This window comes from Pocillopora verrucosa, chromosome 12 (assembly GCF_036669915.1).
Source record: "Pocillopora verrucosa isolate sample1 chromosome 12, ASM3666991v2, whole genome shotgun sequence".
Classification (NCBI taxonomy): domain Eukaryota; kingdom Metazoa; phylum Cnidaria; class Anthozoa; order Scleractinia; family Pocilloporidae; genus Pocillopora; species Pocillopora verrucosa.
Window position 1 is genome coordinate 17,826,981 of NC_089323.1, and position 14,606 is coordinate 17,841,586.

At 39.3% G+C, this 14,606-nt stretch overlaps 3 protein-coding genes across 11 annotated transcripts in view; 2 read left to right on the top strand and 1 right to left on the bottom strand.

Annotated features, from left to right (window-relative positions):
* Positions 1–14,606, bottom strand: part of LOC131799854 (tubulin polyglutamylase TTLL7) — a 79,516-nt gene that overhangs the window by 39,143 nt on the left and 25,767 nt on the right. The gene's annotated exons all lie outside the window — the stretch shown is intronic.
* Positions 1–14,606, top strand: part of LOC131796347 (uncharacterized) — an 88,359-nt gene that overhangs the window by 22,504 nt on the left and 51,249 nt on the right. The gene's annotated exons all lie outside the window — the stretch shown is intronic.
* The window catches only part of LOC136277505 (uncharacterized), a 14,765-nt gene continuing 247 nt past the window's right edge, over positions 89–14,606 (top strand). Inside the window, exons 1-11 of one of the 6 annotated variants that reach the window (XM_066159752.1) lie at positions 89–228; positions 751–831; positions 2,611–2,691; positions 5,496–6,711; positions 7,370–7,447; positions 8,544–8,636; positions 8,828–8,920; positions 9,110–9,202; positions 9,401–9,493; positions 9,688–9,780; positions 10,017–14,606. The exon at positions 10,017–14,606 is cut by the window's right edge and continues 247 nt beyond it. In XM_066159752.1, coding sequence (XP_066015849.1) covers positions 2,674–2,691; positions 5,496–6,711; positions 7,370–7,447; positions 8,544–8,636; positions 8,828–8,920; positions 9,110–9,202; positions 9,401–9,493; positions 9,688–9,780; positions 10,017–14,152 — 5,913 coding nt within the window. In that variant the 5' untranslated portion in view covers positions 89–228; positions 751–831; positions 2,611–2,673 and the 3' untranslated portion in view covers positions 14,153–14,606. The remainder of the gene's footprint in view (positions 229–750; positions 832–2,610; positions 2,692–5,495; positions 6,712–7,369; positions 7,448–8,543; positions 8,637–8,827; positions 8,921–9,109; positions 9,203–9,400; positions 9,494–9,687; positions 9,781–10,016) is intronic. The other 5 variants (XM_066159753.1, XM_066159754.1, XM_066159755.1 and 2 more) reach the window with 5 other exon arrangements.

Here is a 14,606-nt window from a genome sequence, read left to right on the forward strand (position 1 = left end):
ACTCATTTACAACTTCCATATTTGGAAATAGGGGAGCCCCCCCGCATTGCTCTCATATTTCAAATCCACCTGCTACGTAGTGCTCGACTTCTTTGCCATATGTCAAATTTCTGCTTAAAAATGGGATAAACAGTGTTTTTCAGGTACAACCATTTTGTAGTCTACTTATGTCCATAACGGTTGTTCCATTTGTGACCGGAACGGCCTTTTCATCTTTTCAAATCGAAGGTAAGCTGTATTGCGGAATGTAGCGTGCCTACTGAAATGGAGTTATGATGTAGTTACGACACTGATTATTATACGTTTCCGAAGTCGAAAGAATTTTGCGATAATCAAAGGAAGCAACGTAGAACGTAATCAGTTTTTTCGTAATGCCGATTTATTTTGAAATTCGCCTTGAATTAGAGAGGAATTCGACGATCATAAAGGAAGGAAGGAATTCGAGAATCATTTACCCGTAGTAGCTACAGTTTGATACTCCGCATGGTTTGCTTGTGTTTTCCATTATATTTGTTGATAGATTCTGAATAAGGCCGATGGATTAGTCTTCGAACTCCAGAGCTACAACAAATTTTGACGTAATAACCATGACTACTAGCTTGATCCAGCTAACTTGTGCGTACCTTCCATACAGTTTATCAGAACGCCGTATTGCAAATTGAGTGTGCAGTACTTGCATTTTACCTGTACACACAATGCATGCTACTTAGAAGGTCTCTTACATGTATTTTTTGCGTTTGCTTTTTTCAGCAGATTACGGTTGTGTTTGAGTTTAAGGGCTCAAAATTAAAGGTACTGCAAAGGCTTCCTGTGATGTCTAGGCTACAAGAGGTAGGCATGCTTTATGCAGATGATTGAATAAGCACTTTATCAAATGGACTAGGTCATGCTGAAAGTAATTGCACTGAGTTCTACCAACTTGATCCACAGATGTGTTAAGTTTCAGTATTCCTGCATTGTATTTGGCAACAAGCACTGCAATTAGCTACCAAAGCAAGTACTTGCAGGAGTTATGTACTACCTTCAAAGGACATGAACCTTGTGTTTTAATAACCCATCATCCCTCTCGAATATAACATTATGTCACGCATAGCATCATATAGAGCATACATGACATCTACCTCTTTTTCCCTTTTTTTTTTTGTAAGAAAAACCTGAACCTGTTTTGACATGGAATGTTTTTAATGTTCAGTTAAAAAATATAAACACCACTGTCCATAGTTTGAGTGGTGACCTAAAGTTCATAGTCCTTAAGGTAAGCAGGCACCTTGACTAGTTGTTTGGAATGAGTATGCATGGCCAGTTTCTGCACTTTTTGATGGGGTGATTCTGCAGAAGAGATTTGCTGGACATGCTAGAGTAGTATTAGTTGCTATGACTCTTTGGCTTTAGGGGTAGACTCTTTGGAGTTCGGCATTCATTTAGGTGTCTGTGATTTCTCTGATACTTCTGTACTTCTGATGGATGGATGATTTGGGAGGGTGATGCTTACTGATTACTGTAGCTGGTACCCATTTGCTTCCATGTTGCAAATTGCAACCTTGTCACCATTGTTGAGGGCTGGAAGCTCTTTTCCACTGTGTTTGTCTGAGTAAACTTTCTCTTGCAGTTTTCTTTTTTTCAAAGTGTTCCTTGACTTCTTGGCCCCCGTGGGCTTTAACCTTTTCACCATACTAACTCAGAAAACCAGGATTCCATTTCAACTTCTGGAACGTACTAAACCGCTTTTCTGAGATTTTGACTGCTAAAGTTTGAGCAATAGGAAATTGGTCAAGAATCTTCTGGAGGGGGGTCTTACATATTGTGAATTGAAGATTAATATCAACACCACCATTCCATGTGCTTTCACATTGAGCTGCTCATAGAAGTAAATGTGCAGCAAAGATCTTTATCAGTTATTTCACACCATTTTTTTTCCTACGTGTGCCTACTGAAATGAAGTTATGATGTAGTTACGACACTGATTATTATACATTTCCGATGTCTTAATCAAAGGTAGCAACATATATCGTAATCAGTTTTTTCGTGATGCCGATTGATTTTGAAATATGCCTTGAATTAGAGAGGACTTCGACGATCATAAAGGAAGGAAGGAATTCGAGAATCATTAACCCATAGTAGCGGTAACATTTCCGCACAGCCCCATACTATTGTAAAACAAATCTGTTTTCCCAATGGCAATGTATTGTTTTTTTTTTCTCTATTCAAGAACTGAATGCATAAGGTAGCATGGGGCTGTCTGGAAATTTTACCTCGATGGGTTAGTCTTCTAACTCCAGAGCTACAACAAATTTTGGTAAAATTTCCTCACAGCCCCATACTACATTATGCATTCAGTTCTTGAATAGAGAAAACAAAAACAATACATTGCCATTGGGAAAACAGATTTGTTTTACAATAGTATGGGGCTGTGCAGAAATTTTACCCAAATTTTGATGTAATAACCATGACTACCTTCTAGCTGACTTGTGCGTGCCATCCATTCGGTTTATCTAAACGCCGTATTGTAAATCGAGTGTGCAGTACTTGCATTTCACTTGTACACACAATGTATGCTATTACGACGATTGCTTACATGTATTTTGAAACATTTTCGTTTGCTTTTTTCAGCAGATTATGGTTGTGTCTTAGTTTGAGGGCTTAAAATTAAAGGTACTGCGAAGGCTTCCTGTGATGTCTAGGCTACAAGAGGTAAGCATGCTTTTATGGCAGATGATTGAATAAGCACTTTATCAAAGGGACTAGGTCATGCTGTAAGTGATTGCACTGAGTTCTACCAACTTGTCCCTCAGATGTGTTATATTTCGATATTCCTGCATTGTATTTGGCAACAAGCACCACAATTAGCTGCCAAAGCAAGTTCTCAAGTTGCTTTTATGTTTTGTATTGTGGTGTGTTGCAAGAGTGCCTAACTTGCACTTACATGCATTTTTTTATGTTACCTTCTCTGAAGTTAAATTAATTTAGGGCACTTATTCTCTATCTAATAATAATATCTGTACATTATCCAGCAAACAGGTAATCAGAACACTCATATTTATCAGTTAGAAGTTGTAATCTTGATCTGAAGCCAAATTCTTGTAACTTATTTACAAAAAAAATGTGTAGTAGCTAGAGGGGAGAATTAACAGTCCAATTTTGGGAGTTGAGGATTAAAAAGGAAGGATTTATCTCACCTGTCTTTGGCAAGAGTGAGAATAAAAGCTGATGAGACAGCTCTCTTGGGAGTTCTTCTTTATTTACAGTAATCCTGGAAAAATAATGACTACACAAAAGATCAGTACCTATGAGTTAATTTTTTTTTTGATGATGATGAACAAATTTCTGAAGTCCACCATCATAGAAAAATTTGCCTGATGCAAAATGATTAAATGTACCATCATCAAAGGACAATGAAAATTAATGCTATAAAGAGACAAAAACCTGCATTTTCCCAGCACTCACATTCACAAGACATGATCCAGAAATTTGAAAGTGTTCCGAAGATTTTGAACTTTGTTTATTCACAGTGAATAATTTACAGCTATTATGAGCTCCTTAATGTTCAACAAATTTGAATCTGCAACTTGCAACCTGTGACTGCCTTTCTGTAACTGTCTTTGTTGCCAAGGTAATTAGTAAAAATGTTGACATCTAAATCTGAAGCACAATTGGCCAATTAAGTGATCACATAGAAAGCTGTTAGTAGTATTTTCATTTGTTTATTTTTATGGTCTGAAGTTTAGGTGAGATAAACAATTTTACACAATAATGTGGTGCTGATGCTATGTTCAGTATACAGGATGTATGTCATGTATGAACTGAAAAGTGTTCTAACCTACCGTAGAGTCTTAGTGGTTCAGTGGTAGATGATCAGAATATAGAATCAGAAGTTCTGAGCTTCAATTCTTCAGGGGAACTTAGAATATTTCTGTTGTCCTATGCTCATGACCCAGGGGAAAAAAGCGTCCTTCTTCATTTTACAATTTTAGTTTGCTAAGTGGTTACGTCAAAAAGAATCAAGTTTGCAAAGCCCTTTCTATACACTCCTTTAATAGTTAACTGAGCACAAGCAATAAATTATCTCTAAAATTTGATAAGGAAAGCATTGGTGTTTAAGTGAACACCATTTGTGTGGGAAGAGTCTGATGTAACTCAATCCATGTAACTCATCTAAAAGGGAGACCTAAATCTATAAAAACCTGTCATTTTGTTTTTTTTTCTTGTAATCAAAACATTGTTTCTAGTTCATTGCTGTACAGATCAATCTTTCAGGGCCAGGAACTTAATCCAAATAGTCAGAATTTCTCACTACTGTAATTTTGAATAAGGGTTGTCACTAGTAAATATCTGAACTGAGACAGCATAATTTTGGTGAGCAAGTGCTCAGTATTATCTTAACCCTTAAACTCCCAAGATCTGATTGTTAATTCTCCCCTCTAGCTGCTACATAATTCCTTTTAAATTAGTGATGAGAATTCAGTGTTAGATCAAGATAACAACTTCTACCTGTTTGCAGGATGGTGTATGGATATAATAGGGAGAAGTTACAAGTTAATCACTTTGGGGAGTTAAAAGTTTAAGGAAAACTAAGGCCACCTTCTTTCTGATTTTAATGGCAGTGAAAGACTGGAAAGAGAAAGAAAATTGTATCAAGAGGGCGGTCAACTGTCAAAAACAAGGAGAGGGGTGGGGGTAGGGGAGCGAAGATTACACCTACCCAAGGTCATTGTTGTTTTGTGAATCTCCATTTGCCCAACAACAGAGTTCCTGATTGGTGCGGTTAAGCTCTAGCTGTCAATCACAAGCCAAATGTGTCGTTTGAACATTAAATTGTTCTTGTGGGAAAATGCAAACGATGACAAATTCTGTAAATGGTGAAGTTGTTAGTTTCGATTCTGCCTTTGAAGAAGCACCTAGGTGTCTCTCAAAATTTGATATGTCTCGCATCTTCGAATTGGAATAAAAAGAAGCAATTTCTTCACTGATTTCTGGAAAGAATCTACTGGCTGTGTTGCCAATTTTCTTTGGGAAAAGCCTGATATAATTTTTTGATCTTCAGGTGTTGGTTCACATGAAAGAAATTTTGATGGAGAAACCTTCCAAGCTTAAACCAAGATACTAAGCTTATAACGTTAGCTCGCCCTAAAAGGACACCTGAACTGCAGGCTAAATTGTGCTTGCATACATGTAACAAGCATAGCATGTTGCATAGGGACATGCCCCTCTAGGGGGGTCCAGGGCATGCTCCCCTGAGAAAATTTGATATTTGGAACTCTCTGAAAAACGATGTCTAGCATTTTGGGGAACATTTGAGTAACTTTTTTTTTGCCAGACACAAATGTTAGAAACATGTTCAAAAATATTTATTTTCTGTCTTTGATCACATTTCACAAAGACACCAGTGCCAAATGGTCTGGTCTTTTGACAATCCTGTTGAATTGAAAATATCATTACACGGTATCCTTCATTGCTTGTGATTTGTCTTTATTCACACTTATAAAACTTTATTTCAGGAATCATCCGTTCTTGGTGTAGCCTCTACATCACAGGAAAGCCCAAGTTTAATGGAAAGTGAAAAGCTAAGAGTTACTCTGTTAGGTAGTGAATGGAGCTCATCTAAAGGAGGCTTGTCAACTATTAACAGGGAGCTGGCAATTCAGTTAGCAAAACATCCCAATGTTGATGTCAGTGTGTATCTTCCAAGTTGTAGTGATGAGGACAGGAGAGCTGCCAGTAGACATTATGTTCAGCTGATTGAAGCCCAAGAATCGCCTGGTTTTGATCAGCCAATTGATTGGTTGGTTTCTTTACCTAATGGCCATTATCCGCACTGTGTCATAGGGCATGGAGTACATCTGGGTCGACAGATACCACACATTCAAAAGCAGCAACCTTGCAAGTGGATCCAGGTTGTTCACACAGCTCCAGAAGAACTTGGAATGTTCAAAAGTTATGAGGAAGCCATTTCCAGAGGTGAGAAGAAACATCGTGCAGAAGTACGACTTTGTGAGTTAGCTGATGAAGTGGTTGCAATTGGACCAAAGCTGGCAAATGCCTACTCTCGCTACCTTCGCTTCTGCAAAAAAGATCAACATGTATTCAACCTCACTCCAAGTATTTTTACTGAGTTCAGTAACATTGAACAGGCCTCAGAAGAAAGGGAGAACTTTTGTGTTCTAGTTTTTGGGCGTGGTGACCATGAAGATTTTGAGCTGAAAGGATATGATATTGCAATGGAAGCAATTGCCCAATTGAAAGACGAGTCATACCAGCTAAAGTTTGTTGGCGCACCTGAAGGAAAAGAGAAAGAAGTGGTAAGCAAGTTGCTTCACTATGGCATTCCTCGTAGTCAACTAACTGTTCGCTGCTTCAAAGAAGATCGAGAACAGCTAGGCAATTTATTCTGTGAGGCTGATCTGGCAATCATGCCTTCAAGAACTGAAGGATTTGGTTTGACTGGGCTGGAAGCCCTATCTGCTGGTCTGCCTGTCCTTGTAAGTGGCAACTCTGGACTTGGACAAGCATTGGAGAAAGTTCCTGGTGGTTCCTCATGTGTAATTCATTCAGAGGATCCTAAAAAATGGGCCAGTGCCATCAGAGTCATCTGTCAGAAAAAAAGGATGGTGCGACTTGAAGAAGCCACTCTTCTTCGAGAAGAGTATGCAGCAAAGTACAGCTGGCAGAGACAGTGTGAAAGTCTTGTTGAGAAAATGGTGAATCTTGTATCTGGTGAGAGCTATGTTACATATATCTTCTTTGGGATAGTTTTTTTTCTATCTTGATGCAATTAATGAAGCTACAACAGCAAGGTGTTCATGTGTACTTCAGTTCATTTCCTTAGAAGTGCTCTTGTTTGTGTGATTATGTACATTTATCATCTACATGTAAAAGCTGTTGGAAATATGAATAGTCATTACCAAATACATAAATACATTTATTGAGCACATCCTCATCTGGGGCTTTTCAGTGAATAAATTGGATTACAAAAGTAAAATACATAAAATACAATTCAAATTGTGTATCTTTAAATAAAATAGGGTCAGTTTAAAAAAGATATATAATTAATATTGTATTGTATGTATTATAACTTTGTAATCCAATTTCATCACCAAAATCAGGGTTGAGAAGTTTTTTATATACTCATTGTGTATATGTACATGTACATGTACATGTACATGTACTTTTATGATGGGGGAAATACAGTTTCCTCCTCAACTTACTATTAAATAATTATTACCTAAAAGTAGATAAGGATCAGATATTTTTGTATAATTTGGATGTAGCATGCTTCTGTTTCTCAAACCTGTAGGTATACAGTCATAAACTACATCTACATGAACCTCATTTGAAATTTATAATGTGTTATTCTTTTTGTGCATACTTGTAGTTGATCCTGTCACTTGGCAACCATTGGCAGCATCTGAAGAAAATGAATCCTCAACCACTGTAGCTGTTCAACAGGAAGGTAGGCAACTGCCTCTCAGTAGGTAGCTTATTGTGCTCCTTCAAATAGGAGCATGATGACAGGGATGCATGAGTGACAGAAAATATCTTGAGGAAGGATTTACTTTTTTCATTGAAAGGTTAACAGCAGTGAGCTAGGTACTGTGCACTCTGGTGCAAAATTGTTCAAGCTGGGTAGGAACCGTAAACTTGTGGAGGTAATTGTACAGATGTCGGCAATGACCTGAGTGACTTGGCAGTCTTTTTCAGAGTATTGGGTTTTATATTGAAATGTGCGTTATCAATTAGTACATGTGACACAAGAAACTGCCACAAAAATTTTAGACTGAATGACCCTTGAAAGGTCATTTCAGCACTTTTTAAGTAGGTTACAAGTATGCAAATGAGGAACATCTGTACCTGGACACTAAGCCTTTGAAAAACATCTCAGTGTTATTGGCATGACAATGTTGAATTCTTGACAATCAATTTTTTTTTTGAGTTGAGCGTATTTTACAAAATTACTGATAATTTGTGAGGTAACTTTTTTGTAATATTTTATTGCAAACACGTGACCAACTGTCAGTGTTGATTAGAGCTACTCTTCCTAATGGAATGTACTGTGTTTGATGGAGTTAACAGTTTTCTTCCAAATTGCTCTTTATCACAGGGGACATTAATTTTTTTTTACTTGGCTGTATTATTATTACTAGACTGTAAACTTTGCACGTGGTCTATTCTGAATTGATGTATAGAAAATAACAAGAAATGTTTTTTTTTTTGTCTGTGAAGAAAGTCCATTCAATGAGAGACCACTTGATTTATCCACATCTATAATTTATTTGGGAGAGCTGATATGAGTGTGGAAATGAGTGTGAAAATTTTATAGTGGTATTCCATCCAGTTCACAAGTCATTACCATATTGTGTGTAATCTGAAAAGGGTTTTTTGAGTGAAATAATTTGTCATTTAGTGGCATCTTGAAGAGATCGATGGACCAACTTCCACCGAAAACAAGCAGAAAATTATGTTACTCAATAATTAATACTGGAGGTAATGGCAATTAACAATGTTTTTTAACTGTAGAGTTTTAATTGCAGTTAAACTTTTTTTACCAGATGCCGTAGAAAAGAAGTCCAGGCAAGCTTCAAATGAAAAGGTTAAACGAAGTTCGTCCTCCGTTACCACTCAGTCTGTTAAACGCCTTAAAGGTAAATTTCATTTGAAGTCCTACAATGCTACTGGTTGGAAATTCAGCGCTATTTCAAAACTTTCCACTTTTTTTTGCTATTAAAAAACAGCTTCATGAAGCCTACATATAACAAGCCTTCTGTTATCATTGAAGGAGTCATTCGTTGCTCTTGCCATTTTAATCTTGGTGATTTAACTTTTTTTTTACCAGATGCCGTAGTAAATAAGTCCAGGCAAGCTTCAAGTAAAGAGGTTAAACGAAGTTCGTCCTCCGTTGCCACTCAATCTGTGAAGCGCCCTAAAGGTAAATTTCATCTGAAGTCTTACAACGCCACTGGTTGGAAATTCAACGCCATTTCAAAACTTTCTACCCTTTTTTTGCTATTAAAGAACAGCTGCACGAAGCCTGCATATAACAAGCCTTCTGTTATCTTTGAAGGAATCATTCGTTGCTCTTTCCATTTTAATCTTGGTGATTGAACTTTTTTACCAGATGCCGTAGTAAACAAGTCCAGGCAAGCTTCAAGTAAAGAGGTTAAACGAAGTTCGTCCTTTGTTGCCACTAAATCTGTGAAGCACCTTAAAGGTAAATTTTACTCTAAGTCCTACAACGCCATTGGTTTGAAATCCAGCGCTTTTTCAAAACTTTCTACACTTTCTTTTTTTGCAATTAAAGAACAGCTGCATGAAGCCTGCATATAAAAAGCCCTCTGTTATCTTTGAAGGAGTCATTCGCTGCTCTTGCCATTTTAATCCTGGTGATAAAACTTAATTTTTTTATCAGACTCCGTATTAAAGAAGTCTACGCAAGCTTCAAATGAAAAGGTTAAACGACGTTCGTCCTTCGTTTCCACTCAATCTGTGAAGCGCCTTAAAGGTAAATTTCATCTGAAGTCCTGCAACGCCATTGGTTAGAAATCCAGCGCTTTTCAAAAATTTCCACTCTTTTCTTTTTTTCCAGTAGAGAGCAGCTGCACGAAACCTGCATATAACAAGCCTTCTATTTTCTTTGAAGGAGTCTTTCTCTGCTCTTGCCATTTTAATCTTGGTGATTAAACTTTTTTTTACCAGGTGCCGTAGTAAAGAAGTCCAGGCAAGTTTCAAATGAGAAGGTTAAACGACGTTCGTCCTCCGTTGCCACTCAATCTGTGAAGCGCCCTAAAGGTAAATTTCATCTTAAGCCTTACAACGCCATTGGTTGGAAATCCAGCGCTTTTTCAAAACTTTCCACCCTTTCTTTTTGCTATTAAAAAACAGCTGCATGAAGCCTGCACATAACAAGCCATCTGTTATCTTTGAAGGGTCATTCGCTGTTCTTGCCTTTTTAACCTCAGTGATTAACGTCAATGTTTATTCAAAGACATGTGCGTTCAAGAACGAAGTATGTTGTTTACTTGCAGGTTCTGATCATTGTCTAGTTGTGGAACACCTTGAAGGTGAATACATCAGACGCTCCAATGTAAAACCACTGCTGTGGGATAGCGACATTCAACTACCTATTGATGAAGTATACACAAGGTTGGAAATGAAATGGAGAAAGAAGGCTTACTTTCATCTAACAGAGAAGAAGGTTCACATGTATGAAATTTTCAAGCCTGCTAGGAAGGGTGAAAAGGGCGCCAGAATGGTACTTGTAGAAGGAAACCCTGGGATTGGGAAGACTACGTTTTGCCTTAAAATTGCAAGTGATTGGGCCAAAAAATTAGTACCAGTAGAGTTTCACTTCCCCATGTTTCAGTTGTTGTTTCTTCTGAAATGCTGTGATATTCACGAAGATACTAAAGACATAGTACAAGCCATCGATGAGCAACTTCTGAATGATGACATTAACAGTAAGGAAGAATTTTTGGATTACATTAGAGATGGCAAGAATCAGGACAAGATTCTTTTAATTCTGGATGGTCTTGATGAGTTACCAGAAGCATCAAAAAAAGTCGTAGATAGGCTATTTGAGAGAAAAGTTTTCTCGCGCTGTTTTATTTTGGCCACCTCACGCGAAGAAAAAGGAATCGATGTCCGGCGGCGCTATGACTTTGATACACTTTTGCAGATTAAAGGGTTCACCTCAGAGGACGCTGCAGATTACATCAGAAAGCATTTTAAAAGCGTCGATCCACAAAATCTGTCAAAAGGCGAGAGGCTCATTGAAGCTGTTGAAGAAAATACCTACCTAGATGCGCTAAGGAACAATCCGCTAAATCTACTTCTCTTGTGCGTTGTTTTTGAAGACTTTGAAGGGGAACTACCATCTAATCGCACTAAGCTTTACCAGATTATTTTTCGATGCTTGTTGAGGCGATATTGCTCCCGAAATGGCTTGAACGTTCATCGGAATGCCGACAAAGCCCTAGAGAATCAATTTAAAGAGTCCCTGCTTGTGCTAGGGGAGTTAGCGTGGAATTGTCTTCGAGAAGACCGCCGTTCGTTTTCGGAAGAGGAACTGGACAAGTTAGAACATTCGAGGACCCACGTGAGAAGATTTCCAGCTATCAAATTGGGCCTTGTTTTCATGGAAGCCAGTTCAAGGCCAAGTCAGGAACCAAGACATCAGTGTCATTTTCTTCACAAAACATTTCAAGAGTTTTTAGCTGCCTTTTACCTAGCGAACCAGTTGTCAAGAAGACAACTTAACCTTACTGATCATTCTGTTTTCCACAAGGAAAGTATGTTAGGTAGATACAAAGAAGTATTTTTCTTTTTAGCTGGCATATTAGGCAAGGAAGGAACGGTGTTTTTCAAAGAGATCGTAACGATTTTAAGAGAAGACTTGCACTGGGACTACTCGGACGCAGAGTGTCAGTTCTTACTTGAGCTTTTAAAAGAAAGTGGTGCTGCAGACGATTTAGGCAAAGTTGCCTGCTCCCTTATTCCATTACCAAACGTTTTGGAGTTGGATCAGTTCCAGTGGTCTTGGTTGAAACTTATACGATATGTGTGCGAAGGCGCCATACTCGAAGTTGATGTGGCATCAGTGCAGCTTACTAAACTGAGCCTCTCCGGCGTGCAGTTTTTCAGTAAAGACAATGTGAACGATCTCCATGGAATTCTCGGAAGCAGTCAAACTCTCACAGAGCTTGTCATTGGTAATATCGAGAACATGTCCCCTGAAGTTGCTGATCTGTTCGCTGAGAGTTTGTCGTCAAGCACTTCACTAAGAACAACCACGCTACAACTGTTTGACATGAATACTGAGAGGTGCGCCAGTAATGTTAGTACCTTGTTATCAAAGCTCTCGCAATTGGAATGTCTTTCGCTTGAAGTCTTTAGTGTTTTAAATAACATTGCTGCACAAGCCGTGAAAGCGTTATTCAAATCATCGCTAATTTCTCTCGCGCTTATTGTTCATGGGGATCAAAATGACTGTTTGATGTCGACTGTTAGTGAAGGACTTGCAGAAGAAACCGCGGTGGAGTCTCTTAGTCTTGTCGTTTATGGAAGAGTTAGCAACCCTGGAATCGTAGCAGTGCAGAAAGGTGTTCTGCGAAATAGAACTTTGCACTCTTTAGAGTTAAAGGTTTACGGAGATATCCCAGATGCGTGGATGGCAGCTGTTGCTACCGTACTGGCAGCCAATAAGTCATGGAAGTCTCTTATTATTCATCCAAATGTGTGCGGGAAAATTAAATATGAAGCAGGTTTGCTGCCCTATCCTATTCTAGGTGATGCCTCACTAGAGAAGTCATTAACCGTGAACGTCTGTGGTGAACTGAGCGTTCACAGCTTAAAAGCCCTTACAGAGTTTTTCAAGGAAAGTTCGCCACTATCTGATTTGCAGTTGAATGTCCAAAGTAAACAAAGCAATGAAGTCGTGGATTGTCTAGTAGACTATTTTCTGGCTAACAATTCACTGTCCTCACACAGTATTATTAACCTTAGTGGTGAAATCAGAAGCTACAAAGGAACTGCTCTTCAGAGATTAGTTCAAGAGGGTCAAAAGCATTCTGTCTCAGTGCACTTGAATGGTCATGATGAGGATCACTTTTTAAGTGGTTTTTATACTCTCGCCAATGTTTCGTCAGCGTCGACCACGTTTTTAGTTGATGGAAAGACTACCACATACCTTGAAGTCATCAAACTATTAAGCTCTGCGACAACATCCTCGTTCAATCTCACAGTTAATCATCACGCTGCTGTGAGGGAAGACTGGGGAAAGGGTGTGGGTAGCGGCTTGGCGAACAGTCTTACAGTTAACAATCACGCTGAAGACATGGGACTCTGGGCCAGCCGTGTGGGTGATGGTTTGGCGAACAGCAGATCACTAACTACATTCAGTCTCACAGTTAACAATTACGCTGAAGACATCACGGGAAACTGGGCCAGCGGTGTGGGTGATGGTTTGGCGAACAGCAGATCACTAACTACATTCAGTCTCACAGTAAACAATCACGCTAAAGACATGGGACTCTGGGCCAGCCATGTGGGTGATGGTTTGGCGAACAGCAGGTCACTAACTACATTCAGTCTCACAGTTAACAATCACGCTAAAGATATCATGGGAAACTGGGCCAGCGGTGTGGGTCATGGTTTGGCGAACAGCAGATCACTAACTACATTCAGTCTCACAGTTAACAATCACGCTGAAAACATAGGACTCTGGGGCAGCGGTGTGGGTGAAGGTTTGGCGAACAGCAGATCACTAACTACATTCAGTCTCACAGTAAACAATCACGCTAAAGACATTGGACGCTGGGCCAGCGGTGTGGGTGATGGTTTGGCGAACAGCAGATCACTAACTACATTCAGTCTCACAGTTACCAATCACACTGAAAACATTGGACTCTGGGGCAGCGGTGTGGGTGAAGGTTTGGCGAACAGCAGATCACTAACTACATTCAGTCTCACAGTTAACAATTACGCTGAAAACATCATTAGAGACTGGGACAGCGGTGTGAGTGATGGTTTGGCGAACAGCAGATCACTAACTACATTCAGTCTCACAGTTAACAATCACGCTAAAGACATGGGACGCTGGGACAGCGGTGTGGGTGAAGGTTTGGCGAACAGCAGATCACTAACTACATTCAGTCTCACAGTTAACAATTACGCTAAACACATCATTGGAGACTGGGCCAGCGGTGTGGGTCATGGCTTGGCGAACAGCAGATCACTAACTACATTCAGTCTCACAGTTAACAATCACCCTGAAGACATGGGACTCTGGGCCAGGGGTGTGGGTGATGGTTTGGCGAACAGCAGATCACTAACTACATTCAGTCTCACAGTCAACAATTACGCTGAAGACATCACGGGAAACTGGGCCAGCGGTGTGGGTTATGGTTTGGCGAACAGCAGATCACTTACTACATTCAGTCTCACAGTTAACAATCACGCTGAAGACATGGGACTCTGGGCCAGCGGTGTGGGTGATGGTTTGGCGAACAGCAGCTCATTAACTACATTCAGTCTAACCGTTAACAATCACGCGGGCGAAATAGGTCTTTGGACGAACGACTTAAGCAAGGGCTTGGTAAAGAGCGGTTCTTTAACAACGATAAGAGTAGCATTTAACTTGTACGGTGAGGACAGAATTCGCTAGATGTTTAGCCAGTCTCTCTCCCATCCATTTTTTCCCTTTCTATTGAATGCGTGGATAGAACTTCGTAGAGCTAGAAATTAGGATAAGAACACAGTTGAAGAGAAACAACCGCGTTAAAATTCATTTTATTTGTCATTAGAGACTGTAAGAAGTTTACTAAAATTTTTTGGTCGGGACACAAGTTATTCAAACACTTAACATACTTTTCTTCGTCTTATGCTTAGCAGTGTTGTTAGTGAAGTGTATTTGCTTGTACATGAAAGAGTTCATTTTTAGTAGGTGTTAAAAATAGCATTTGTTCGTGCTAGTTTTACTCTTTGCACAATCTGTGTCAGGGTGGCAAATTTTTGGTTCGAACCAGCAGTATACATTAATCTATAGCTGACAAAAAAGACAGAAGAACATCGGTCCGCAAACATGAATTAGAAACACGGCCCTTTGCGCCTTTTAACGC